The 24,628-nt window shown below is 54.7% G+C and overlaps 1 protein-coding gene across 1 annotated transcript; it reads right to left on the reverse strand.

The window, feature by feature from the left end:
* Window positions 1-262: 262 nt before the first annotated feature.
* YJU2B (YJU2 splicing factor homolog B) lies at window positions 263-20,705 on the reverse strand. The gene is given in 12 exon segments (XM_071213648.1): window positions 263-514; window positions 516-758; window positions 760-920; window positions 1,011-1,149; window positions 8,023-8,195; window positions 8,296-8,438; window positions 9,194-9,254; window positions 10,721-10,776; window positions 15,822-15,904; window positions 17,454-17,507; window positions 18,110-18,302; window positions 20,617-20,705. Coding segments are annotated over 11 exon segments (1,188 nt in total). The 5' UTR covers window positions 18,113-18,302; window positions 20,617-20,705; the 3' UTR covers window positions 263-442.
* Between the last annotated feature and the right edge of the window lie 3,923 nt (window positions 20,706-24,628).

The raw sequence follows: 24,628 nt of genomic DNA on the forward strand, positions 1-24,628 counted from the left end.
GCTCCCCGACCCCTGCCTTTCTGTGGTTCCCACTGCCTGCTCCCCTTTGCGCCCCTCATGCAGCCGTGCCGCTTCCTCCAGGAAGCCTGCCCTGATCCCAGGCCACGCTGTGAGCTCCCAAGCTGACTGGTGCCTCTGCCTTGAAACCCTCTTCACGCTGGGACCACTTGCCCTGCGACTGCACGGACACCGTGTCTGAGGTCACAGCTGCGGCCCTGGCGTCGACACTGGAACGAGAAGAGGCCCGGCGAGCAGGCAGGCGCGGGAGCAAAGAGGCGGGGCTTTAATTTAGACGGGCTCTCCAGGCACCAACAGCCTCACCAGGACCGAATAAATAACGATTGCCGTGGGTGGGAGAAGCAGGTCTGGGCAGGGGACGGTGGCAGCCGAGCTCTCCGAGGGGCCTCCCTGGCGCGTCACGGGGTCCTCTGGGGCCCCGGCATCACTCGCTCTCTGAGTCGGAGTAGTCCGCCACGAGGGAGGAGCCCAGGCTGGGGGGCCGCGGGGTGTCCGGGGGTGTCGGCCGCCTCCTGGGACGAGCCTGGCGGGGTCGGCGGCCTGTCTTGGGGGGTCCTCTCCCGACCCTGCGGCCTGCTGGCCTGGGGGGCGTTGGCTGTTTCCTGAGCGCAGTCTTGGGGAGACGCGGGCCTGTCCTGGGCCGTCCCCTGGGGCACCTGCGCGTCCCCAGGCTTGGGGGCGTCGGGTGGGGGCTGCGGGCCCTCCAGGCCTTCCCGCGAGCGTCGCCGCACGATGCCCAGGGTCCCCGACCGTGACGGGGGAGCCGGCGGGCGCCGGCCTGCGCTGCTGCGCCAGCTTCTTCAGGACGCCGCTGGCTCTGCTGCCGCCGGGGCCCGGGGCCGAGGGGAACCAGGAGCGGCTGACGATCTCCGTCCGCTTGAGCCTCTGCTTGTCCTCGTAGGCTGGGGGGGGGGGGCGGGGAGAGGGCGTCTGAGCAGGCGCGGGGGCCCCCGCCAGCCCCCCGGCCCCCGCCCGCCCCGGCCCCCACGCACTGTCCAGGGTGTGGAACTTGAGCAGGGCGGCCAGCCGGCGGTCGTCCTCCGTCTCGGGCACCAGCGGGATGGCCAGGCTGGCCTTGGCCTGCAGCGCCTGGTCCCGCTCCTCTTCCTCCTTGATGGCTTTCTTCTTTTCCTGGGGGGGTGGGGGGGGACGTGTGACCAGGGCGGCATCCCGCCAGCTCTGGGGCCCCCCTTCCTCTTGGGGGTATCCCCTAGTGCCGGGGATATGGGAGGCCTCAACAAGTGCGGGGCGCCATCCCGAGCCCTTGTACCTGTCATTCCACAAACGGTTATGAAAAGCCACGGGATGCCAGGCCTTGTTCGAAGCACTGGGGACAGTGGGCAGACCAAAATCCTTAAGGGGCAAGTGGATAAATAAACACGGTCCACCCATACACTGGAAATAAAATTCAGCCCTAAGAAGGGGTGAAGTTTTGATAGGTGCTACCACACGGACGAACCCTTGAAAACACTATGCTCAAAGGCGCCAGAAACAAAAAGACAAATATTGCACGAACCCACTTATGTGAAATATCTAAAACAGACAAATTCATGGAGACAAAAAGGGAGAGGAACCAGCAAGATGGCAGTGGAGTAAGGAGCTCCTGCTACAGGGCAGTCAGCAAACACCCAGAGCTCTCTGGAGCTGCTGGAGCACCTGTGGGGGCCCCAGGAGGCCAGAAGGGCATCCTGCCACATCCCTGAAGGAATGGGAGGAGGCATCTGCAGGGGAGATTCATTAGCAGAGCTCTCCACGCCCCAGAGAACAAGTGCCCATCCTCCCCTGGAGGCACAAGCCGCCTTGGGAGCTGTTCCGTGGCCGGAATTGAAAGCTCCACTTCCCAAAAATGGGGGAGGAAGAGACGGCTGGGCACCAACTTCAGCTACTGATGAGTAAATTCAGCGGGCTACAGTATAATCCTGAGAACAGCTAAACTTTGAAACTGTCCAAGTCCGAAAGAAGCCGGGAGCTGCCATCTGAATTCCATGCTGGCACGAGGGAAAGCGGGGTGGACTAAAAATCACGGTGCTGGTGGGGACTGGCTTCCTTCCATCTAGATCGGATTGCAGCTCTTGCATCAGCCCCAACCCCACCTCTGGCAGGGAAGAAGCTGGGGGCCGAGCACCAGCCTCTCTGGGAAATTACCGGCCAAGGCGCAGAGGCCGGGGATCATCCTACTTTGGCAGCACACGCTGTCCCAGGAGCTCTTCTGTGGCTGGAATTACAAGCTCCATGTCCCCAAAACAGGGGAGGAGGAGACAGTTGGCCGCCGGTTTCAGGTGCTGATTGGTGGATTTGGCTGGCTTAAGAGTATAACCCTAAGAACAGGTAAAGCTTGAACCTGCCCAGCTTGGAAAGAGGCCGGTGGCTGCCATTTTGACTCTGCCCCCCGCACGAGGGGAAACTGGGCTGACCTAAAATCACAGTGACGCTAGGAACCAGTTTCTTTCACCCAGCTCGGCCTGCCGCCCCAGCCTAGGCGTCAGCCCCGCCTCTGGCAGGGAGGAGGCTGGCGGGCCCTGCACCAGCCTGCTCAGGTAACTGCAGGTGCATTTGGCTGGCGCAGACTGAATAATCGGAAGTTTACTGGGGCAACCACTGTCATCTTGGACCCGCACTGCATAGACTGCTGCCCCAGGCAGAGGAGAAAGGGACGGAGCTTCATCAGTCTCTGGGCAACTAGAGTCTAGGCCCGCACGACTTGGATTATTCCACACAGCTGTGACTCTGTCCCTATCCCTGGCAGAGAATGTTGGGAGAAGCCTCATTGGTCCCTGGGGTAATGAAGGCAGCTTGAGGCTCCACAGCTTATAGCACCAACTACACCCTTGGTTCCTACTGCACAACCAGCAAGGGAGAAAGGGCAGGAAGCCCTCAACTAAAGAGAAAAAACTGCACCCAGAATAAATACTTTGTAAGCCAGATGCCAAGACACCAACACAAAATTACAATCCACTCCAAGAAACTGGAAGCTATGGCCCAGTTAAAGGAACAAGATAAGCCTCCAGATGACATAAAGGAGTTGAGACAACTAATCACAGATGTTCAAACAAATTTCCTTAATAAATTCAATGAGATGGCTAAAGAGGTTAAGGATATTAAGAAGACATTGGATGAGCCCAAAGAAAAATTTGAAAGCATATACAGAAAAATAGCAGAACTTATGGGAATGAAATTTAAAAAACATTGGAATCATATAGTAGCAGATTTGAAGAGGCAGAAGAAAGGATTGGTGAGCTTGAAGAAATGGCCTCTGAAAGTGAACATACAAAAGAACAGATGAAGAAAAGAATGGAAAAAATTGAACAAGGTCTCAGGGAACTAAATGATAGCAAAAGACGTGCAAACATACACATCATGGGTGAGAAGGGCAAAAGGGCAGAAGGAATATTTGAGAATAACGGTAGAAAATTTCTCAACTTTACTGAAGGACACATATCCATGTCCAGAAGCACAATGAACTCCCATCCAAAAAAATCTGAATAGACCAACTCTGAGAGACATACTAATCACAATGTCAAATGCTGAAGACAGAGAATTCTGAGAACAGCAAGAGAAAAGTAATGCATAACATATAAAGGATACCCACTAAGATTAAGTGCTGATTTCTCACCAGAAACCACACATGTAAGAAGACAGTGGTCTGATATATTTAAGATACTACAAGAGAAAAACCTGCAGCCAAGAATCTTATATCCAGCAAGACTCTTTCAAAAATGAGGGTGAGTTTAGACTGTTCACAAATAAACAGAAACAGAGAATTTCTAACCAAGAGACCAGATTTTCAGGAAATACTAAAGGGTGTGCTAGAGCCTGAAAAGAAAAGAAAGGAGAGGCTTAGAAGAGAGTCTAGAAATGAAGATTATATCAATAAAACTAAAAGTGTCAAAAGAGCGGTAAAATATGACAGATAAAACTCAAACAGGAATAAACTTAACAATGTAAAGCACTTGTATTCAGAAAACTGCAACTCAATGTTAAAAGAAATTAAAAAAGGCCTAAATAACTGGAAGAACATTCCATGCGCATGGATTGGAAGACTAAATATCATTTAGATGTCAATTCTCAACTGGGGCCGGCTGGGGGGGGGGGGGAAGAATTGGGGAAGGGGAGATAAATAAAATAAATAAATCTTAAAAAAAATAGATGTCAATTCTACTCAAATTCATATACAGATTCAATGCAATCCCAATAAGTTCACCACTTTTTTTTAATAATGGAAAACAGTATTATCAAATTTATTTGGAAGGGTAAGTGGTCCTGAATAGCCAGAAACATCTTAAAAAGAAAAAGTGAACTCTGCTTTCTAGACTATATTACCTAGCTATAGTGGTAAAAAATAACATGGTACTCGCATACAGACAGACACACAGACCAATGGAACCAAATTGATGGTTCTGAAACAGACCGTCACATCTATGGCCAAGTGACTTTTGACTAGCCTGTCAAACCCACATAGGTCAGGCAGAACAGTCCACGCAACAAATGGTGCTGAGAGAACTGGATATCCACAGCCAAAAGAAGGAAAGAGGACCCCTACCTTACACCTTATACAAAAATTAACTCAAAATGGACCAAAACCCTAAAAATAAAAGCAATAACCATAAAGCTTCTAGAATAAATTGTAGGAAAATAGCTTCAAGACTTGGTGGTAGGTGGTAGATTCTTAAAGGAGATAAGAGGAGGACTGAGTGGACTACTGATGTTTAATGTATGTACAGTTTCAATTAGCTTTACTGTAAAAGTGTATAGAGAGGATGGTAACACATAGTAACAACTAGTTTATAAATGGGGATGTGTCTGAAAATGGTAGTCTAGATATGTAAATGCCAATTAACAGAATGCTAGAGAATATTCTAGGAACAGAATAGCACAGTAAGCCAAGAGGTGGATGAAAACTGTGGTTGATGGTACAGATGCAAGCATGTTCTTTGTCTGCTAGAGCAAATGGTTAGCAGTAATAATATAATATCCTTGCATCTAGGCCAGAGAGGTACTGTGTTGGTAATGGGGCAGTATGGAAAATGTGTGCCCAATGTACACTATGGATGTGGTAACAATCAGATGATGATATATTATTTGTAACGAATGTTCCACCACAGTGTGGTGTGTTGATAGAGGGGTGTTGTTTGGGAATTCTTCACATGTGCATGATTACTTTATAAGTTTACAACTTCTGTCTTAAAAAATATATTTAAAAAATAATAATAGGGTGGGTTGGGGGAAAAATACACCAAAATAAGGACTATAATTAGTATAAAGACTTTGACAATATTCTTTCATAATCTGTAACAAACATCTCATGACAATGCAAGATGCTGGTGGAGGGTTGATAGATGGGGCCCCTGTATGATGTTATGCATGTTTGCTTTGGAAGTTCACAGCTTTTACTATACGTTTATTGTTTATGTAGCTTCATATGTAAATGACATAAAGATAATAATAATGGGGGGTTGAGGGAGAATATTTTGGTTAGTAGTAATATCTTGACAATGCTCTTTAATCATTAATTAAAAAGGTTTAACAACAGTGCAAGGTATAGATGGTAAGGTGGGGTGTAAGAGTCCTGCATGATGTTATATATGTTTTGTAAGTTCACAACTAATACTGTACACTTATTGTTTATGTATGTTTATGTATGAGTAATATACTTTAATAAATTTTAAAAAAAAGAGAGGCCACCAGGGGACTGGGGGAGGGGACATGGGGGTTGCTGCTTGGTGGGGTGGTTTCTGTTTGGGGGAATGCAGACGATGTGGTCATGGAAGGCGGTAATGGTTGCACAATATCGTGAATCTAACGTGACTGAACTGAACCCTGAAAAATGGCTAAAATGGGAAATTTTGTTATATAAACATGTTACCACAATATGAAAACATCCTTGCCTTTGTGGAGCTGTCATTCTACTGGGTGAGACAGACAAGAAATCAGACAGACAGGTGAGTGCTAGGGAGAAAACTCATGTGGGAGAGGTCTGTGACAGTTTGAATTCTGTGAACCCCAGAAAAGGATTAAGTTCTTAAACTAATCGTTTGCTGTGGGTGTGGGGCCCTTAGAGTGCATTAAATTCAGCTAAGGGGCGTTTGATTTGATCAGTTGACAAGACCGCTTTGGGGCGTTTGACTGCACTAGGTGAGCGAGGTGTGAGCCAGCTCAGGCCTCTGCCCTCTTGCTGGGTCTGATAAATGGGGGGTGGGCTGGGGGGGGGACGCTGCCATATTGAATATTGATCCTGCCACATGAGAGAGAGAGAGGCCTGCAGGAGAGCAGAGAAGCCCCAGGAAGCCGACAGAGTCTGGAATCAGCAGAGCACAGAGGCTCGGAAAGAGACCCCCCCGGGGGGGCTGGACCCACGGAGCAGCTTGAGGCTGGGGAGAGGAGACCCGACAAGCCTGATGGCCACGTGGCAGGGATGCTGGGGCTAACAGGGGTTGCCTTTGGTGAGAAAGCGTCTCTGATGGTGCCTTGTATGGACGTTACTTCTGTACAGGGTTCGATTTTAAACAGGGGAGTTTGGGGAGGGCCTCTCTGGGGCAGTCGCGGTGGAGTGAGGGGGCCACGTGGGTATCCGGATGGGAAGTGTTCCAAAGCAGAGGGGGAGCAGCAGTGCAAAGGCCCTGAGGCAGGAGTGTGCTGGGAGTGGCTGCGGCCCAGCCGGGAGGGCCCAGGGCCTGGAGGGAGGCAGAGAGTAGGGGGAGACGGGGGTGGGCAGGGCGTGAGGCGGAGCGTGTGCGGGGCCTGGTGCGACGCAGGCGGGACTGGGGCTTCGGCTCCAAGTGAGCAGGGAGCCACGGAGGGTTCTGGGCAGAGGAGGGCCGTGCCCTGGCTCGGGGGTCCATGGGCACCCTCTGGCCTGTGTGTGTGAGGGGGCAGTGGGGGGACCAGGGCGGGGCTGGTGGCTGGTCCAGGGGGGAGAGGGCAGGGCTGTGACCCAGGGCGGGGAGGAGGGTCAGTGCGATGGGCAGGCGATGGTGTCACCTCGGCCAGGTAACTGTGCCCGGCGTTTGGTCAAGCAAGCACTGGGCAGTCATACAAGGGCATTATGGACTTGAGTCACCACTGACGTTACTGCAGTGGTAAATCATAGATGGCTGGTTATTAGCACATCAGTCAGGGAGACTGCCATCAGCAGCGAGTGACGCCTAACCCAGTCAGCCGAAGGCCTTAGCAGGGGAAGCGATTCCAGCATTGAGCATTTCCCAGCTCATCTTCCAGTGTCTCCCAGAACTCGTCCAGAACCTGTCACTGGCCTTTCACTGCAGCCCCTGGTTGCACCTGCCTGCGGAACCTGGACTTGTGCCTCCCCAGGCTGCGTGAGGGGCTCATACAGAACCTCATACCATTGACAGATAGATCTTGTTGATTCTGTTTCCCTAGAGAGCCCTGATACAGTCAGATTCTAAAAACCCCACGAAGGGAGAGCCTGACGGACGGACACAGAGGTGGGGAGGGGTGATTTTAGGGGGAATGGACAGGCGCTCGTTTGGGATGTTCTGTCGGACGCCAAGGCCCCAGGACCTGGGCCCAGCGCACCACCTTAACAGCCAGGGCCGGCACCGACAGCGACGGGCGCCTCGCACCTGCGCCCCCGCGGGACCCGCACGGGGGCTCGGCCTGGTCGGCGCATTTACGCGCTCGGAGCCCCGGCTTGCACTTCATCCCGGGCCGCTCTCCCTTCGTTTCCCTTAGTCGGGCACACACTCCCCTGGGGGGAGGGCGTGGCGTGGCGGGTGTGGGCGGCCGGGCGGGCCCAGGAGGTGGGGGTCGGGAGCTGACCGGGTCCCGGCTCTGCAGGGCCCCTGCCTGCGGGCTCCCGCGGCCCCCGGGCCCCGCCGACGCCGAGCGCCGGGCCAGGCTCTTCCCCCGGGAGCGGCGGCTGAAAGCCAGGGCCGCTCCCCGCCAGCGGGCCCTGGGCGGGCGCCACGAGGGAGGGCGCCTCGTTCCAGGACAGACGACCCGCCCCGCGTTCCCCGAGGCCCCCCCGCGCCCCACGGCGCCGCTCACCCGGAACCGCCTGCGCAGCATGCTGTTGAGGGCGAAGTCGTCCTTCCAGGCGCTCTGGGCCTCCTGCAGGTGGCTGAGCGTGGGCAGGGCCTTCCTGAGGGTGCCGCGGTCGGCCTCGCCGTGCTCCAGGCGGAACATGGCGTCCGTCTCCAGCTTCTGCTTCTTCTCGTGCTCTGCAACGGCCGGGGTGCTGGGGTGCGGCTGGGCCTCCGGGGGGCCGGGCCGGGGGGGGAGGAATGGGGGCGGCCGCGCCGGCGGTGGGGGAGCGCTCACCTGTGGTCAGCACCTGCTCGTTGTCCGCCAGGTCCCAGCGCTCCTCCTTGCGCTGGGCGCCGCTCACGATCACGTAGTCGCAGCTGGCCGGGTCCGTCTGCATCTCGATGTAGTTGACGCAGAGGTGGCACTTCATCCGGAATCTGGGGGGGGGGCCGGGCGGGTGTCGGGACTCTGCGGGCCGCCCCGGGACACCCCGAGGCCCGTCGGCATCCCCCGACAAATGCTCGTGAGGCACCTGCTGTGCGCCGGGCTCTGCGGGCAAGGCCCGGCCCCACCGGCCCGTAATGACCGTGTGTTGACGCGGCTGGAGTTCAATCATTCGTTCACTCACCCATTCATTCATTCAACAGACCCTGAGGGGCTGGGGCCACGAGGAGACGGGCTCGATGCCAGCTGCTGGGGACACACGCACCAACCAAGCCCCCATTCTCAGGGCGGAAGGTTCCGGAGGGGGCAGGCACACCACGTCGGGGGGCAGGTGCCACTTTACAAAGGGCCTCTCTGGGAGGCGGTGCCTGAGCCGGAGCTGATGGGCAGGGGGGAGTGTTCCCGCGGGAGAGAGCGGTGGGGGCTGCCCCTGCTGTGTCCGGGGGCAGCGAGGAGGCCCGTGGGGCTGCGGGGAGTCGGGGAAAGCAGCGGGGCACGAGGGTGGGAGGTGGCGGTGCGGGTCGTGCCGGGCCTGGGGGGCGGCGGGAGGCTTCTGAGCCGAGGACAGCGGGAGCCACGGAAGGCTCGGTGGAGGGGAGGGACGTGACCTGACGGACACCCCAGGACGATTTCCAGGAGAGGCCGGCAGGGTGTGGACGTGGAGGGAGGGCCACAGGCTCCCCTCGGGCTCCGGCTGCTCTGCGGGCCCCCACCACCCCTCGGGAACCACCCGCCGGGCCGCCCCTACCTGTAGATGGGGGTCGTGTAGTAGTTGCCAACCTTCTTCTTTTCCGCGTTGTAACGCACGCCTGGGAGGGGCGGGAGAGAGTGGAGGCTCGGGTCGGCCCGGGTGTTTTACTCCCTGCGTGGGGGCCGGAGGGGCTGGCATTTCTCTGCCGGCCAGGGACGGCGCGCTGGGAAGGTGCCGGAAAGCGGGGTGGGAGAGAGCCAGGTCCAGACGGCGTGAGAGAGGCTTCCCCGCGGAGGGCGGGCTGGGGCCGAGGGCCTGGGCTCACAGCCCGGCCCCGCCACCTGCCGGCCACCTCGCCCCGCTGGGCCTCAGTTTCCCTCCCTACTAACTGGGGAGGACTGCAGCGCCTCCTGGACGGGGCTGCGGGGAGCACTGCAGGAGCTGACCCCCAGGCCTCGCCGGGCACAGCGCCTGGCACGCGGCAAGCACTGAAGGGCTGGCTTTGGTGGCCCTAGAGAAGGTGCACAGCTTTTGCTTCCCGGCTGGTGAGCTAAACGTGCTTCTTTGTTTAACCGTGCGCACCGGGTCAGGAGAGCTTAAAGTAGAAGAACAGAATCTGGAGAGGTGGCTGGTGCGCCGGGCTCCGTTTCCATGACCTGGGCTGCTTGTGCTCGTGCTCAGGACCCCAAGGGGGCTGTGGTGCCAGGCTCAGCCCTGCTCTGACCCCCCAGGGCCTGACTGGGGTAGGGGGACACGCTGGGGTACGGAGGCCCCCCTCCTGCCCAGAGCCGCCGGCTCCCCGCGAGGACCTCTGCATTACAGAAGAGGAGACGGCGGGGCCGGCGGGGCAGGCGCTTCCGAGCCGGGCAGGGACTCACCTGTCTGCTCTTCCGCCCACTGTGGCGCGGTCAGGGGTCGGGCTGGTGACAGGGCCTTTTCAGCCCATACGGGAGGGATACTGACGTGCTTGGGGTAAACTGCGGGGCCCAGAGGCTCCGCCGCTTGTCGGGGGCCACCCGGCTGGCCGATGGCGCTTGAACCCGCAGCCCGGCCTCTTCGCTGCCCTGGGCGCCAGGCTCCTCCCCGAGCCCAGACGCGGAGCCCCGGCGGAGGCCGTCTCTGCGTGGTCCGGGGCTGGGGTGCGGGGCGGGCAGGGGTGGTGGAAGTTCACTGCAGCGATCAGTTGTCTACGCCTCCCCCGAAACACACACAAAACCCAAAAAACCTCGCAGCTATCCGGCACCTCAGGACGTATTTGGGAGTGGGGCCTGTGCAAGAGGACTTGGGTGAAGACGAGCTCACACCGGGGTGGGCGGGCCCTAAACCCAGTGATGGGGGTCTTTAGAAGAAGAGGGAGATCTGGACACAGGAAGATGGAGGCAGGGCTTGCAGGCACGGGCCGCCCGGCAGTGCCGGGAGCCGCCGGAAGCTGGAAGGAGCCGGGCAGGACCCTCACGGGGTGGCCTTCGGAGGGGGCGCGCCCCACCCGCGGCCGGATTGCAGGGTCTCGGCCTGCAGGGCCACCAGAGGACACCTTTCTGCTGGCACGAGGGGACGGCGCCCTGGGGGAGGCCGGGCACTCACCCATGCCGATGTGGTTCTTGCAGCCGTCGCACCAGATGTTGTAGGGCATCTCGAATCTGCAAGGACAGGGGACGTCTGGTTTCCACTCCTTCTGCGACCCCAGCTGCGGGGCTGCGGGTTCTCCCGGTCCCGACTGCGACCCCGAGGTGGGAGCGGGAATTCGAGGTGGCGTCTGCAGAAGGGCTGCAGGACAACTTAAATGCCACCGAGTGCCCGAGCAGCACGGGCTACTTGGTCGTGTGGCTCTCCAGCTGACAGGTGCTCCTTTAGGGGCTGAGGTCAACGATGCCACGGGGACAAAAAGCCTTTTTTTTTTTTAACATAGTATTTGATATTTATTTATTTATTAAGAGAAATTATCCCGTAGCCCACATATTCAAGTTACTTAATTCAGGAGCATAGACAGGTGAGTGACCAACATCCAGGGACCTCAAGCCAAAGCCACTCTTTATGTCCCTGAATCACTTTGCACTCTCAAAAACGCCAGCTTTCCTCATTTCCTCGAAAACTTTCATGGAGTTGCAGTTTCTGTAGAAATCTGCACGTGCCTTTTTTCTTGGTTCGGCCACACCAGACTGAGAGAGAGCTGCAAACCGCAGCGACACAACAAATGCTCCAACAGTATGAATTTGTAGTTACTTGGCCAAAAGACCTCGCATGTGAGGTTTCGCCAAAGCACTGGAAGGTGTGGTAATTATGCTCCGTGACACCAATGTCCTTAGACAGAGAAATGGACCCCAAACGCCCTTTTTATTTTTTGTCACTCTTTGCTTTGAAATAATCTCAAAGTTACAGGACTTTCGCAAAAATAATAGAAAACCCAGGCAGAGAACCCCCAAATATCCCCCCACTCCCCCAGGTACCCAGATCCGCCCACTTTTAACACTTGCCGTCTCATTCTCTCTAGCTACCTAATTATCTATCTGTTCAAAGTCCCTTTTGAGCAAAGGAGAGAGCAGGTCTTCAGGCCGTGGTGTCTGATTAGAGTTTGGTAAAACTGCTGTGCTGTTGTTGCAATTCTTTTTCAAAGATATTAACAACTTTACTTCAGATGCACAGAAATAGGACAGAAGAAGGTAGCTCAACAAGATATGGAAACATCTCTCCTAGAAAGTTCTTTTTCAGGCACTTTTTTTTTTTTTTTTGAGGTACGGGGGGCCAGGGATTGAACCTAGCACCCCGTATGTGGGAAGCTGGTACCCAACCACTGAGCCACATCGGCTCCCCTGAGTTGGTTTTTCATTTGTTTGTTTTTACTTGTTTCAGGAGTCTCCGGGAGCCGAACCTGGGACCTCCATTTGGGAGGCAGGTGCTCAACCACTCGAGCTACATCTGCTCCCTTTCAAGTACTTTTATCTCCTCTACTTTAACTGCTAACACAGTTGTTCCTCTAGTGTTCAGAAAGATACAGATGAGCAATGATTAGTTAAATGACACAGTCAAGGTCTTCTTATTAATGAAAAATAAATGCTTAATTATATTTGTATTTCACAAAACCAAACCCATTATTTTACCTTTAAAATTAATATAGTACCAGCTTTGCTTTTGCTACAAAAACATTACAATATTATTGCTATAGTCCATAAATTACATTAGTTATATTTTTCCATGTATCATTCTTTTTTTTTAAAGATTTATTTCCCCCTCCCCTCCTCCCACCCTGCTGTTTTTGCTGTCTCTGTTGTCTTCTCATTTTTTTTTTAAGATTTTTAAATTTATTTCTCTACCCTTCCCCGCCCTCCCCATCCCACCCCAGTTGCCTGCTCTCTGTGTTCATTTGCTGTCTGTTCTGCTGTGTTCTCTTGTATTCTTGTCAGTGGCACCCGGAATCTGCGTCAGCTCTCCGTGTGTGCGGCACCACTCCTGGGCAGGCTGCACGTTTTTTTGTTTTCACACTGGGCAGCTCTCCTTAGGGGGTACAATCCTTGTGCATGGGGTTCCCTTATGTGGGGGACCCCCCTGCGTGGCAGGGCACTCCTTGAACACATCAGCACTGCACATGGGTCAGCTCATCACACGGCTCAGAAGGCCCCAGGTTTGAACCTTGGACCTCCCATGTGGTAGGTGGACACCCTATCCATTGGGCCAATTCCACTTCCCTCTTCTCATTTTTCTCTCCTCTGGGATTCACCGGGATTCGATCCTGGGAACCTCTGATGTGGAGAGAGGTTCCCTGTCAATTGCGCCACCTCAGTTCCTGGTCTCTGCTGCGCTTCACCTTGTCTTTTTTTTTTTTTAAGATTTATTTTATTTATTCCTCTCCCCTTCCCCCGTTGTCTGCTGTGTCCATTCGCTGTGTGTTCTTCTGTGTCCATTTGCATTATCCTGCAGCACTGGGAAACTGTGTCTCTTTTTTGTTGCATCATCTTGCTGTGTCAGCACTCCATGTGTGCGGCACCAGTCCTGGGCAGGCTGTGCTTTTTTCACATGGGTCGGCTCTCCTTGTGGGGCGCACTCCTTGCCCGTGGGGCTCCCCTACGCGGGGGACACCCCTCCGTGGCACGGCACTCCTTGCACGCATCAGCACTGCACGTGGGCCAGCTCCACATGGGTCAAGGAGACCCGGGGTTTGAACCGCGGACCTCCCATGTGGTAGGTGGCATTCTATCTGTTGAGCCATGTCTGCTTCCCTCATCTCTCTTGACGTGTCATCATCTTGCTGCGTGACTCACTTGTGCGGGGACTGGTTCACCACGTGGGCACTCACGCGGGCATTGACTGGATGCGCGGGCACGCTTTCTCCTCTTCTTTTTCACCAGGAGGTCCCAGGGATCCAACCCAGGTCCTCCCATATGGCAGGCGGAAGCTCTATCCCTCGAGCCACCTCTGCTTCTCTATCACCACATTCTAAACACTCTGTATGTAATTCTTTTTGACAGCTCTATTGGCAGCATGTGATTGGCAGTCCATGAATAGCAGTGACAGGTTTCCTTTCAAAATCAAATCACTAAGTAATAAGTGACGAGTCAAGTCAAGGAGAAAATGCATGGATGGGATGAGGGCTTGGCAGACAGAATGGATGGAGCTGGGGTGTGAAGAACCGAGGCGGGGTGTGTCTGGGCAGTTCTGGGGCGCGAGGTGCGAGTTTTAAGATGTGCTTTGACCTTGCGCTTCCAGAGGCTTCTGCTGGGACCTGTCATCCTGACTCCTTTTCTATGGACATTCTTACCCGTCATGGGTTGAAATGTGTCTGCCGAGGAGACCTGCTGAAGCCCTAATCCCAGCATCTGGGGATGAGCCCTTAAGTGGAAACAGCGTTTTTGCAGATGGAATTAGTTAAGTTAAAATATGTAAGGGTAGGGGGGAGAGGGTGTAGCTCAAGTGGTTGAGCACCTGCTTCCCACATATGTAGCCCCAGATTTAAGCCCTGGTACCTCCTAAAAATAAAAACAAACAAAAAAACCCACAACTCTTGAGAAGGAGATGTGGCTCAAGCGACTGGGCTCCTGTCTACCATATAGGAAGTCCAGGGTTTGGTTCCTGGGGCCTCCTGGTGGAGGCAAGCTGGCTTGCGTGGCGAGTTGGCCTGAGAGGAGTGCTGGCCTGCACGGAGAGCTGGCTCAAGATGATGCAACAAAAAGAGGCACAGAGGAAGCGGATGTGGCTTAAGCAACTGGGCTCCCGCCTACCATATAGGAGGTCCAGGGCCTCCTGGTGAAGGCAAGCTGGCCCATGCAGACTGATGGTCTGCATAGAGCACTGCCCCATGAAGGAGTGCTGGCCCACATGGGGAGCTGGCGCAGCAAGATGACACAACAACAAAAAAAAACACAGAGGAGAGACAATAAGAGACGCAGCAGACCAGGGAGCTGAGGTGGCGCAGGAGACTGAGCACCTCTCTCCCACTCCGGAAGGTCCCAGGATCAGTTCCCTGTGCTGCCTAAAGAGGAGACGAGCAGGCACAGAAGAACACACAGAGAGCAGATAGGGAGGGCAAAACAATGAGAGAGAAGGGGAGAGACAAAATCTTTAAAGAAAAAAAGAAAAACCAACTCATTGGGAAGCAGATGTAGCTCAGGGGCTGAGCACCTGCTTTGCATGTTATGAGGTTCTGGGTTCAATCCCTGGTGCCTCCTAAAAATATAAAAAATAAAACATAGTGTGTAAGGTCATGCTGCTGGAGTACGATGGCCCCCTCGTCCACCAGGACTGGGGTCCCCTAAGTCGGGGAGAAGCCTGGAGCGCTGCATTAATGGGCCAAGGAGTGGCAGGGGTGGACGGCCAACAGCAGAAGCTGGGAGGGGCCAGGAAGGGCTCTCCCCTCCAGGTGTCGGGGGGAGCCGACACCTTCATTTCGGGCTGCTGGCCGCCAGGACCGTGAGACCATACGTGCCTGTGGCTTCAGGCATTTGGCCGCAGCAGCCCCGGGTAACTCAGGCCTGCCCTTGCCTGTCTGGCCTTCAAGACCGAGGCCCACGATGGAGAGATGAGGCCGAGGGGGTAGCCGAGGCTTCTGCCCACGTAGGTTGACAGCTGCACGTGCCAGCGTCTCCTTCCCGCCACGGCGGACCCAGTGGGTGCTGGCCAGGAACGAGAGGGGGCCCTGGCTTGACGGCAGCAAAGGCCGCAGTTCTGTACCCGCTCCGCTCCACATCCACGCCCTTTGTGGTGTGAGCCTGTGGCTCCTCCCATCAAGAGGCGGAGCCTACTGCCCTCTCCTCGTGTCATTAGACTTGTTTTGAGCAACAGGTGAGCTATGAGAGAATAACGCTGACCCGGTGCTGGGTCGGGTCTTGGCCTTAAGAGGCCTTGGTGCTTCTGTGCACCCTGACGCCACCACGAGGGCAAGCCCACACTAGTCTGCTGGAGAACGAGGGTCAGGCCTGCTCGGTCAGCCAGCCCCTGCCAGCCAACTCCGCATACGAGAGAGCCCAGCTCAGGTCGGCAAAGCCCAGCCCAGCAGAGGCATCTGGCTAACCTGCAGACTTGCGAGCAATAAGAAACACGTATTGTTACGCAGCCGTAGCTGACTGATACGGTGACTTTTTGCTTTCTGGAACTACAGCCCTGCAGAACCAGGCAAATCAGGGGGTGTGGGATTCTTGAGACTGATGCAAGGTGGCACAAAGGCAGGGGTTCTCAGGTGATGCCGGGGCCTTACCTGATGATGAGGATGCCCTGTGACAGCTTCCGAGCCCGCTCCCGAAGGGGGTGGCTGTTGTGGTAGCGGTTGAGGGAGCCATGCTGTGTGGGAAGGAGGAGGGAGCAGGTCAGCACTGCCGAGTTGGTGGGGGTGTCTGTGCTCTCTTCAATCCCCACCGCTTTGGCCAAGCAGCTCATAGGTTGGGAAAGGCCTCACCTTCTGCCCTGCGGGATTTTCACACCACACGGAAGGCCCACACGGGCTGGGGATCAGGAATATGTGGACTGAGCATTTCCATCTCCCACGTAGGAGCTGAAAGAGCTGTGCAACCTTGGGCAAGTGACCTTGTCTCCCAGCTTCCTGAGCCTCAGTTTCCCCTAGCTGTTGCCAGGGATAATGACTGTACTGTAATGACTGGATTTTGTCGGGGGGTTGGGGTTACCTGATAACACTGGCAAATGTTTACTGGGTTCTTTAGGTGCGTTGTCTCATTTTAATCCCCCAAAGATTCTGTGAAGGCAGGCCTTTTTACTTCCCCCTTTTGACACACGGGGAAAGAGAGTCATGCACCTGAGACCACGCAGTAGGATGCACTAATTCACTCAGCGGGCATTTACTGAGCGCCCACTGTGCGAAGCAATACCCTTGAACACAGCAGACAGACATCCCTGCCCTTGTGGGGTGGATGTTATATAGTGGGGGAGATCGACAACCCACGACTGAATGGAAAATACATCGGCTGGTTCTAAGGGCTGTGAAGAGACATCATGCGCTAGGTGACCCATCCGCAGATGAGTGGATAAAACAAAACGTGGCCAATCCATGCGGTAGAATGTTAGCCCTGAAAATGAAGGAAGGTCTGATCCAAGCTACAATGTGGATGAACCTGGAAAGAATTAGGCTAAGTGAAAGAAGCCAGGCACAAAAAGACATGTGCAATTCCACTTCTATGAAATACCTAGAATCAGCAAATTCAGAGAGACAGAAAGTCTCTCTTTCTCGTTGGGAGGGAGACTGGCGTTATGGCTTAAGGGGTAGAGAGTGTCTGTTTGGGGTGATGGAGAAGTTTGGGTCACGGTGGTGGTGATGGCAGTACAACACTAAATGCACTGCTGCTGCACTGCATGCCTGAAAACGGGAAATTGTTCTGTTCCATGTTTGTTTCCACAAATTAAAAAATAGTAATAAAGGGCTGGGCGACGTGATGGAGGACGAGCTGGTGGTCAGGGGGGACCTCTCTGAGGAGGTGACACTGGAGGTCAGACCTAAGGAAGAGGAGGCAGTGAGCCTTGGGCTACGGTGGGGGGAAGAGGGTCCAGGCGGAGGGGAAAGCAGAGGGAAGAACAGCCCAGCGGTCAGTGGGTTGTGCCAGGGGGCGAGCGGCAGGTCTGTCCCCAGGGGTTGAGTGCTGGCCCTCATCTCGGGCTCTTCTAGCAACACACCAAGCCCGAGCCAGGCACAGGGTGAGGGGCCTTACCGAGGGCTGTATCAGGGGAGTGAAGACAGCCCTGAGGCGTGCGTCACGAGCGGAGGGCAGTGGGACCTCGGGGGACCACCACTCTGACCCCGTCGCCTCCCCAAGAGAGGCCCACGTGCCGCGCAGCCCTGCTTCAGCAACGGCAGGCCCGGAGCAGGCCGCCTGCCCCTTACCTTCTCAGGGTTGAAGTCGGGAGGGTAGTACTTGTTCACGCCTTTCCTTTCACCCTGGAAAGCAGAGGGGAGAGGTGACTCAGGGCGGGGCTGTTGCCTCCCGGGGCCGGGCCTGGACAGTGGGGAGCCTTTGCAGAGGGCACTGAGCAAAAACCCCACTTTCGCCCCCGTGCGAAACACCACTTGATGACGACTCTCCCAGAGAGGCGACTTTGCAACTTTTTGGGGGGGCTGTGACTCCCGGTGATAACTTACACAGTAGCTGTGGGAATATGCACGGGACACAGCTGAAACGCAAGTTTCGTGAAAAAAACCCTTATATGGCTCCCCGGAATGTTGTTCTCGTGCCTTTGAAATGCGCGCTACATTGATTTCGGGACGCCCCCCAAGCAGCGGTTCTCAAGGATGGCTGAGTCTTATATAAGACGCCGATGCCCCGGCCCCAGCTCCAGAGCGTCTCCTGATAGAGGACCTGGTTTGGGGTGCGGGGCTCGGACATGGGGCTTTTGAAAAGCTCACTGGGTGAATTCAAAGCGCAGCGAACCTCATGACCCAGAGTTTGAAATTACCATCTCAGAGCTCGCAGAGCGGGAGGGTCAGGGGATATTGGGGGGCAGGGGAGGAGAAGCCCGCCGAGCACGGGACTGTCTACTCACCATCTTGGGAGCAGCCTACGGGTCCTCACCCTCACGGCGGGTAAGTTGGAAGGATGACGAGACGCGCTGACCCCGTTTGGAGCCTGGACGGGGACCGCGGGACTCTCCTGAAAAGGCGTGGTGGGCTGTGTGGCGGTGCCGGCCCAGGCGAGCCCCTCCCAAGGGTAGGAGGCATCCAAAGAGTAGCGTTGGCCTGTTTAGAAAAAGAACGTCCGGTCCATTGCACGTCCAAAAAAGACACTTCCAATCGGATGCTTCCGTCCCACCTCCATGGCCTCAGCTGGTCCAGCGCCCAGCATCGCTCACCTGGACTGACAAGACCACTTCCTCCCCCACCTCGCCCAGCTCCCCTGCCCCAGTCTGCTCTCCCACAGCGACCTTTTAAAATATAAATCTGACCTGTCGATTCCCGGCTTCAAGCACTCTAGTAGATTCCCGTCACTTTCAGAAAAAAAAAAAATTACCCCCTCACTAAGGTCTGTGGGGTCCCTGCCTGTCCCTTTGAGCCCACCTCTTAGCCCTTCCCCTCCTGCTCGGAGTCAGCCACACTGGCTTCCTGGCTGCAAAGAAAGGCCAAGTGCAGCACCTTTGCACCTGTAGTTTGCCGGCCTTCAGTGCCCTTTCCCCAGTTGTCTGCATGGCCAGCTTGCCCTCTGCCAAAGATTTTGGCTCAAGCATCACCTGTCTGACCACCTGATCTCATGTTCCTTTCCCTGAGCTCCTACCACATCGCCTTGTGTGTGTTTTCTTGTCCCCAGTCTCTCCTACTGAGTAACCTGTCATCCCCGCTCCCCCTCAAATGCTGACCTAGTTAACGATTGAGATAACTGACTGAGGTCCTGTAAGAACCCCAGTCTGGTGATACAGGTATGCAGTGCAGGGGCTTCTTAAACCAGGTGTGGGGAGAGGCCCTGCATGTTTGGAAAAGAGACTTAAACAAAAGTTCTACGTTATATTGTGTGAGAGAGAGACACCTGTAGGCAGGGAAGCCTCTTCTAGAATAGGGGTTGCAAACTTTCTCCTGGCCAGACAGTAAATAGGTTTGGCTTAGTGGGCCAGTCTGCCCCAACACCTCCACTCTGCCACTAGACCTTGAAAGCAGCTATGGACAATATGTAAGTGAATGGCCATGGGTCACATGTCAATAAAACTTTATTTATGGACCCAGAAGTCTGGATGTCCCCAAATTTTCACCTGCCACAAAAGATCTTTCTCTTGACCCCCCCCCCCTCCCCAATCATTTAAAAATTTAGAAACTTATTAGCCCCAGAGATGGAACGAAATCAGGCGGCGGGCTGGTGTTGGCTCGCAGGCTGTAGTCTGCTGTCGCTGCACTGGAATCAGGAAGCCTGGACTCTAACCGAATTCCTGCCAAATTAGCTGCCAGGTTTCTAACAGTTACAGCACGCCAGACTCCAGATGATGCACTGTGGGTTTGACACAGTGTCTCATTTCGTTTGTATTATATTATTTCCAGCTGACAAATAAGGATATGGGGACTTCGGCAGATTAAGTAACATGTGCAGGGTCCGAATTTGAGAGGGCACACCCAGGGTGCAAGGCTGGATGTAGACTGTTCCACCATCACCCCAAACCTCTCTGGGGACCAGATTTTCCTAAGATCTGTTACAGCTTAAAAATGCCTTTGCCAACAATATTGCCAGCTGCCCAGGTTCTGGAGCCTCAGGACCGGGGGGTGCAATCCCAGCTCTAGAACTCATTCGCTGGGCCACCACGGCCAGTGTGTGAGCTGCCCTGAGCTTAAGACTTCATCCCTTGACTTTCCAGGGTTGCCAGGAATGAAACACATAGGAGAAGTATTTGAACAGAGCCAGTACTAGGTTTATAGGCGCTGGGGGTCTCAAGATGGTTTTACCACCCCAGGAAACGGCACTGTTGGGGATCCAGGGTGGCGTTAAAAGATCCCACAGACCCAGGACTCGCGGCTTGGGCTCAAATCCAGACTGCACTGAGTCCTAGCTGTGTGAGTCTGGGCACGCTGCTTCCCTCCCCCAGAGCCTCAGATGAGTTTTCTCATCTGTAAAACGGGGCCTGTAAAAGGATCAATACGAGAGGGTTGCTGGGAAGTTCCTGACAGCGAGCAGGCGTTAATCGCTGGCGGTTTTACTACTTCCGCGGCGCCGTACAACACCTTTCCCGGCGAGGTAGGGGCTCACTAGCCCCACTTTCCAAATGGGGAAACCGAGGTGCCCGTTAGGCATCGTGTGGGACGGGGGTCGCAGCTGGGGCCTGGGTTGGGGACGAAGGGCGGAGACTGGGGAACCGGGGTCTGGGGTCGCGAGCAGGGATTGGGGCCCCTGGGTGGGGGGTCGCAGCCCGGGCCGGCTACGGGCGTCGGGCAGCTCCCGCCAGGTCCCCAAGGTCCCGTGGCGCGCACCCGCGTCGGGCGGCTCCGAGGCTGAGGCGAGGGGCGGCGGGGAGACCCCCCCGACCCCGCCACACCTGCCCGCCCCTCCTGCCAGCCCCTCAGCCCTCCCTGCACTTACCTGCCCTCCTCCTGACGTCACATCCCGCCCGCGCCCGGAAGTGACCGCGCGGCGCTCGACGGGAGGCGTGGCGTCCTCTGCGGGCGAGAGGGACGCCGGCGCGGGGCGGGGCGAGGCGGGAGCGCCGCGCTGAGTGGCTGAGCGCCGAAAGCGCCGCCGGAGGCGGACCAATCCGAGCCTGCCCCTCCCAATGGCCAACACGTCACGACGCTCCACCTTCGGCCCCGCCCCTTCTGCCAGGCCCAATCCGAGACCTTCCTCCGGGACAACGCCCTCCCCGGGGGGCGGGCAAACCATGGTCTGCAGGCCACGCCCCCGGGCCGCCTGCTTTTGAATGGCTGTCAAATTAAGAATTGTTTTTGTAATTTTAAAGGGTTGCGAAAAGAAAAATACAAACCTGAGTAGTATTTTCATGACTGGCGAGCATGATGTGAAAGTCGAATTTCAGTGTTCCTAAATAAAGTTTTACTGGGACCTAGCCTATCCTTTACCTAGTGTATAAGGCTGCTTTTTTTTTTTTTTTTTCCCCTCAGACCTGCCTGTCCCTTCTTTCCTTCTTACCCAGGAGGTTTAACTAGAATTCAGGGTCCTATACAGCGGCCACACGTGGCCGTCCTCTAATTTGTGCCGTGGCCATGTGATGTGGCAGGAAAAGATTAGCCCCCTTCTTTTTGGACCAGCAGTAGGCAGGTTGCCCCAATTCCTGAAATGACACTAAAATGGGCAGTGCTGGAGAAACCGCCCGTTATCCTAGGGGAGGATAAACGCGATCGTCATTCTCAGTGGTGTCCCATTCCTAGACCTGACGGAACAGATGGTTTGCTGCCCCTGTATCCTGGAGGTGGGGAGCTCTGCTCACCCACCGCTGTTCCAGAGACGGGCAGTCTCTTGTCTCCAGGCACTCCCAGAACCTTAGATGTCATAGTCCTGTTCCCAGACCGAAGCCACCAAGCTGGACGTCCTTATTTTATGGCCACTGCCAGGGACCGGAGTATTGCAATTAAACCAGTCCATAAAGCACATTAAGAATCTATAGCGGATTTGGCTCAACTGATAGAGCATTCGCCTACCACATGGGAGGTCCAGGGTTCAAACCCAGGGCCTCCTGACCTGAGAGGTGAGCTGGCTCACGTGCAAGGCTGATGCACGCAAGGAGTGCTGTGACAACACAGGGCTGTCTGCCGCATAGGGGAGCCCCACGCGCAAGGAATGCACCCTGTAAGGAGAGCTACCCCGTGCAAAAAATGTGCAGCCTGCCCAGGCGTGGTGCTGCACACACGGAGAGCTGATGCAGCAAGATGACGCAACAAAAAGAGACACAGATTCCAGGCGCCGCTGACAAGAATACAAGTGAACACAGAAGAACACACAGCGAATGGACACAGAGAACAGACAACTGGGGTGGGGGGGTAGAAATTTTAAAAAAATCTTAAAAAAAAAAAGAAGTTATAGACTGATGTGTGGCTTGCAGGCAAACAGCCTCTGGGGCCCTGGAGGTAATGGATTAACAGGAATCTCAGGGCCTCCAGGAGTAAGGCAGAAACAAACCTCCCAAAAGAGGGGACAGACAGGCTCTCATTAACAGTCTTGTTTCACCAGTCTTCCTTGGGCGTTGAGCAGTGTCACTTGCCTCCACGTCTCCTGCCACGGCCCACCAAATATGTTAGTGGAATGCTCTGGGTTTCTAGGTTCTTGGGCTATGTTGCATAAAGGAATTTAAGGACATGCCATAGGGTAGGCAAGCAAGTAGAGTTTATTAAGACACAAGAAAAAAAAAAAGTACACACCCAAGACATGGATGCAGGGTGCAGCAGGGATAGATGCGTCTGTTTGTGGCAGCTTTAACATTTCGATGGCTTAGTTAAAAGCTTGCAGCAGAGAGCTTATGTGCCATAAAACCTAAAATAATTGCTATCTGGCCCTTTACAGGAGAAGTGTGCCCTTCCTTAGAGTCACTGGACCAGCCTGGCTGTGCCCTCTGCACCGGGAGGCAGGTTTTGAACTTACTTTTATGCTCCTCAGGGCCCAACAATATATGATTGTTCATTTGCTTGTTCAACAGACATTTGTCAGGTGCCATTCAGAAAGGAAAGATTACGTCCTCTTCCTGGGCACAGAAATCAACTGGCGATTTACCCAGGCAGTGGGAGAAGTAATAAACCCACGATTGTTACTGCTGCTTCCACTATTACTACGTTATTCAGTGCCAGGCCCCGTCCTATAAGCCTCACAAGTAAACCCTCGTGTAGTCACTGGTGCTGTGTTGTGATTGCTCACTCACAATTAAATGACTTAATTGCGTCTCCTAGGGATAGATGCTAAGAGGTGGATACTCTGTGATTTCCACTTAACAAATGAGGAGCCAGGCCCAGAGAGGTTAAGTCACTGGCCCAAGGTCACGCACCCAGCAAGGGGTGGAGGAGTTGACCCACGTCTGCCGATGCCAACACCTGTGCCCTTGACCTAAGAGCTGTGCTGCTTTGGGTGGGATTGCCAAACACAAGGGCTGTGGGAACCCGGAAGAATCTTTTCTTTTTTTTTTTTAAAGCTCCTGTTCTTTTTTATTATTATTTTTCATTATTTTCTTTTCTTTATTTATTCCTCCCCCTCCTTGTCTGTGGTCGCTGTCTGCTCTCTGTGTCCATTTGCTGTGTGCTCTCTGTGTCTGTTCATCTTCTCTTTAGGAGGCACTGGGAACCGACCCTGGAACCTCCCATGTGGGAGGCAGAAGCCCAATCGTTTGAGTCACCTCCGTTCCCTGCTTTGTTGTCTCTCTCATTGTTTCTTCTTTTGTCTCCTTGTTGCGTCAGCTAGCCATGCCAGCCCGTCATGCTAGCTCGATGTCTTGTCTTCTCCAGGAGGCGCGGGAACTGAAACAGGGACCTCCCATGTGGTGGGTGGGAGCTCAGTTGCTTGAGTCACATCTGCTTCCCCAGAAGAAACTTTAACCAGGGAGTAGGCAAGGGTGGGGGTCAGAAAGACCCCTTTAAGGGGTTACCCCTGAGCAAATCCTTGCTGGATTAGGAGAAGTAAGGCAGAAGACTGGGAAGAAGCATGTTTACAGATCCTAAATGTATTCAATTAAATTATGTACTCCAGCATAGAACTCTTGATCTTAATCCAGAGTCCTGTGCCTGTGAATCCATTGGAAATAGGACCTCTTGAAGATGTTATTTTTCATTAAGGTGTGGCCCACCTGGGTGAGGTCTCCAGGTTACTGGAGACCACCTAAAGAGAACCAGGGGAAAGTGGACTTGGCCCAGTGGCTAGGGCGTCTGTCTATCACATGGGAGGTCCGCGGTTCAAGCCCCGGGCCTCCTTGACCCGTGTGGAGCTGGCCCATGTGCAGTGCTGATGCGCGCAAGGAGTGCCGTGCCACGCAGGGGTGTCCCCCGCGTAGGGGAGCCCCACGCGCAAGGAGTGCACCCCGTAAGGAGAGCCGCCCAGCGCGAAAGAAAGTGCAGCCTGCCCAGGAATGGCGCCGCCCACACGGAGAGCTGACACAGCAAGATGACACAACAACAAAGAGACACAGATTCCGTGCTGCTGATAAGGATAGAAGCGGTCACAGAAGAACACACAGCGAATGGACACAGAGAGCAGACAACTGGGGAGGGGGGTGTGGTGTGGCGGGAGAAATAAAAAAATAAAAATAAAAAATAAAGAGAACCAGGAAGTCACAGAAGCAAGAAAGAAGGGGACATCACCATGTGACAGGAGCCAGAAATATCAGCCCAAGAACCCAAGGATTACCGGCAACCAGCACCGAAACATCTCCAGGGAGAAAGCAAGCCTTCTCGCCTCCCAAAACCCTGAACCAATACATTCCCGTTTGTAGCAATTTGATATTATTGATGAATCCGAAAGGAAATATTGGAGTATGTTTGTAAACTGATCTTTTCCTCTGAGCATATTAGAGTATTGGATTCAGAGGTTTACTTGATTAAGTACTCATGGAAACCTCTTGTGCCAGTACGGCATTGAGTCCCCAGGGTGGGGACTCATAGAGAAA

The sequence above is a fragment of the Dasypus novemcinctus genome, unplaced genomic scaffold (genome assembly GCF_030445035.2).
Source record: "Dasypus novemcinctus isolate mDasNov1 unplaced genomic scaffold, mDasNov1.1.hap2 scaffold_297, whole genome shotgun sequence".
Lineage (NCBI taxonomy): Eukaryota > Metazoa > Chordata > Mammalia > Cingulata > Dasypodidae > Dasypus > Dasypus novemcinctus.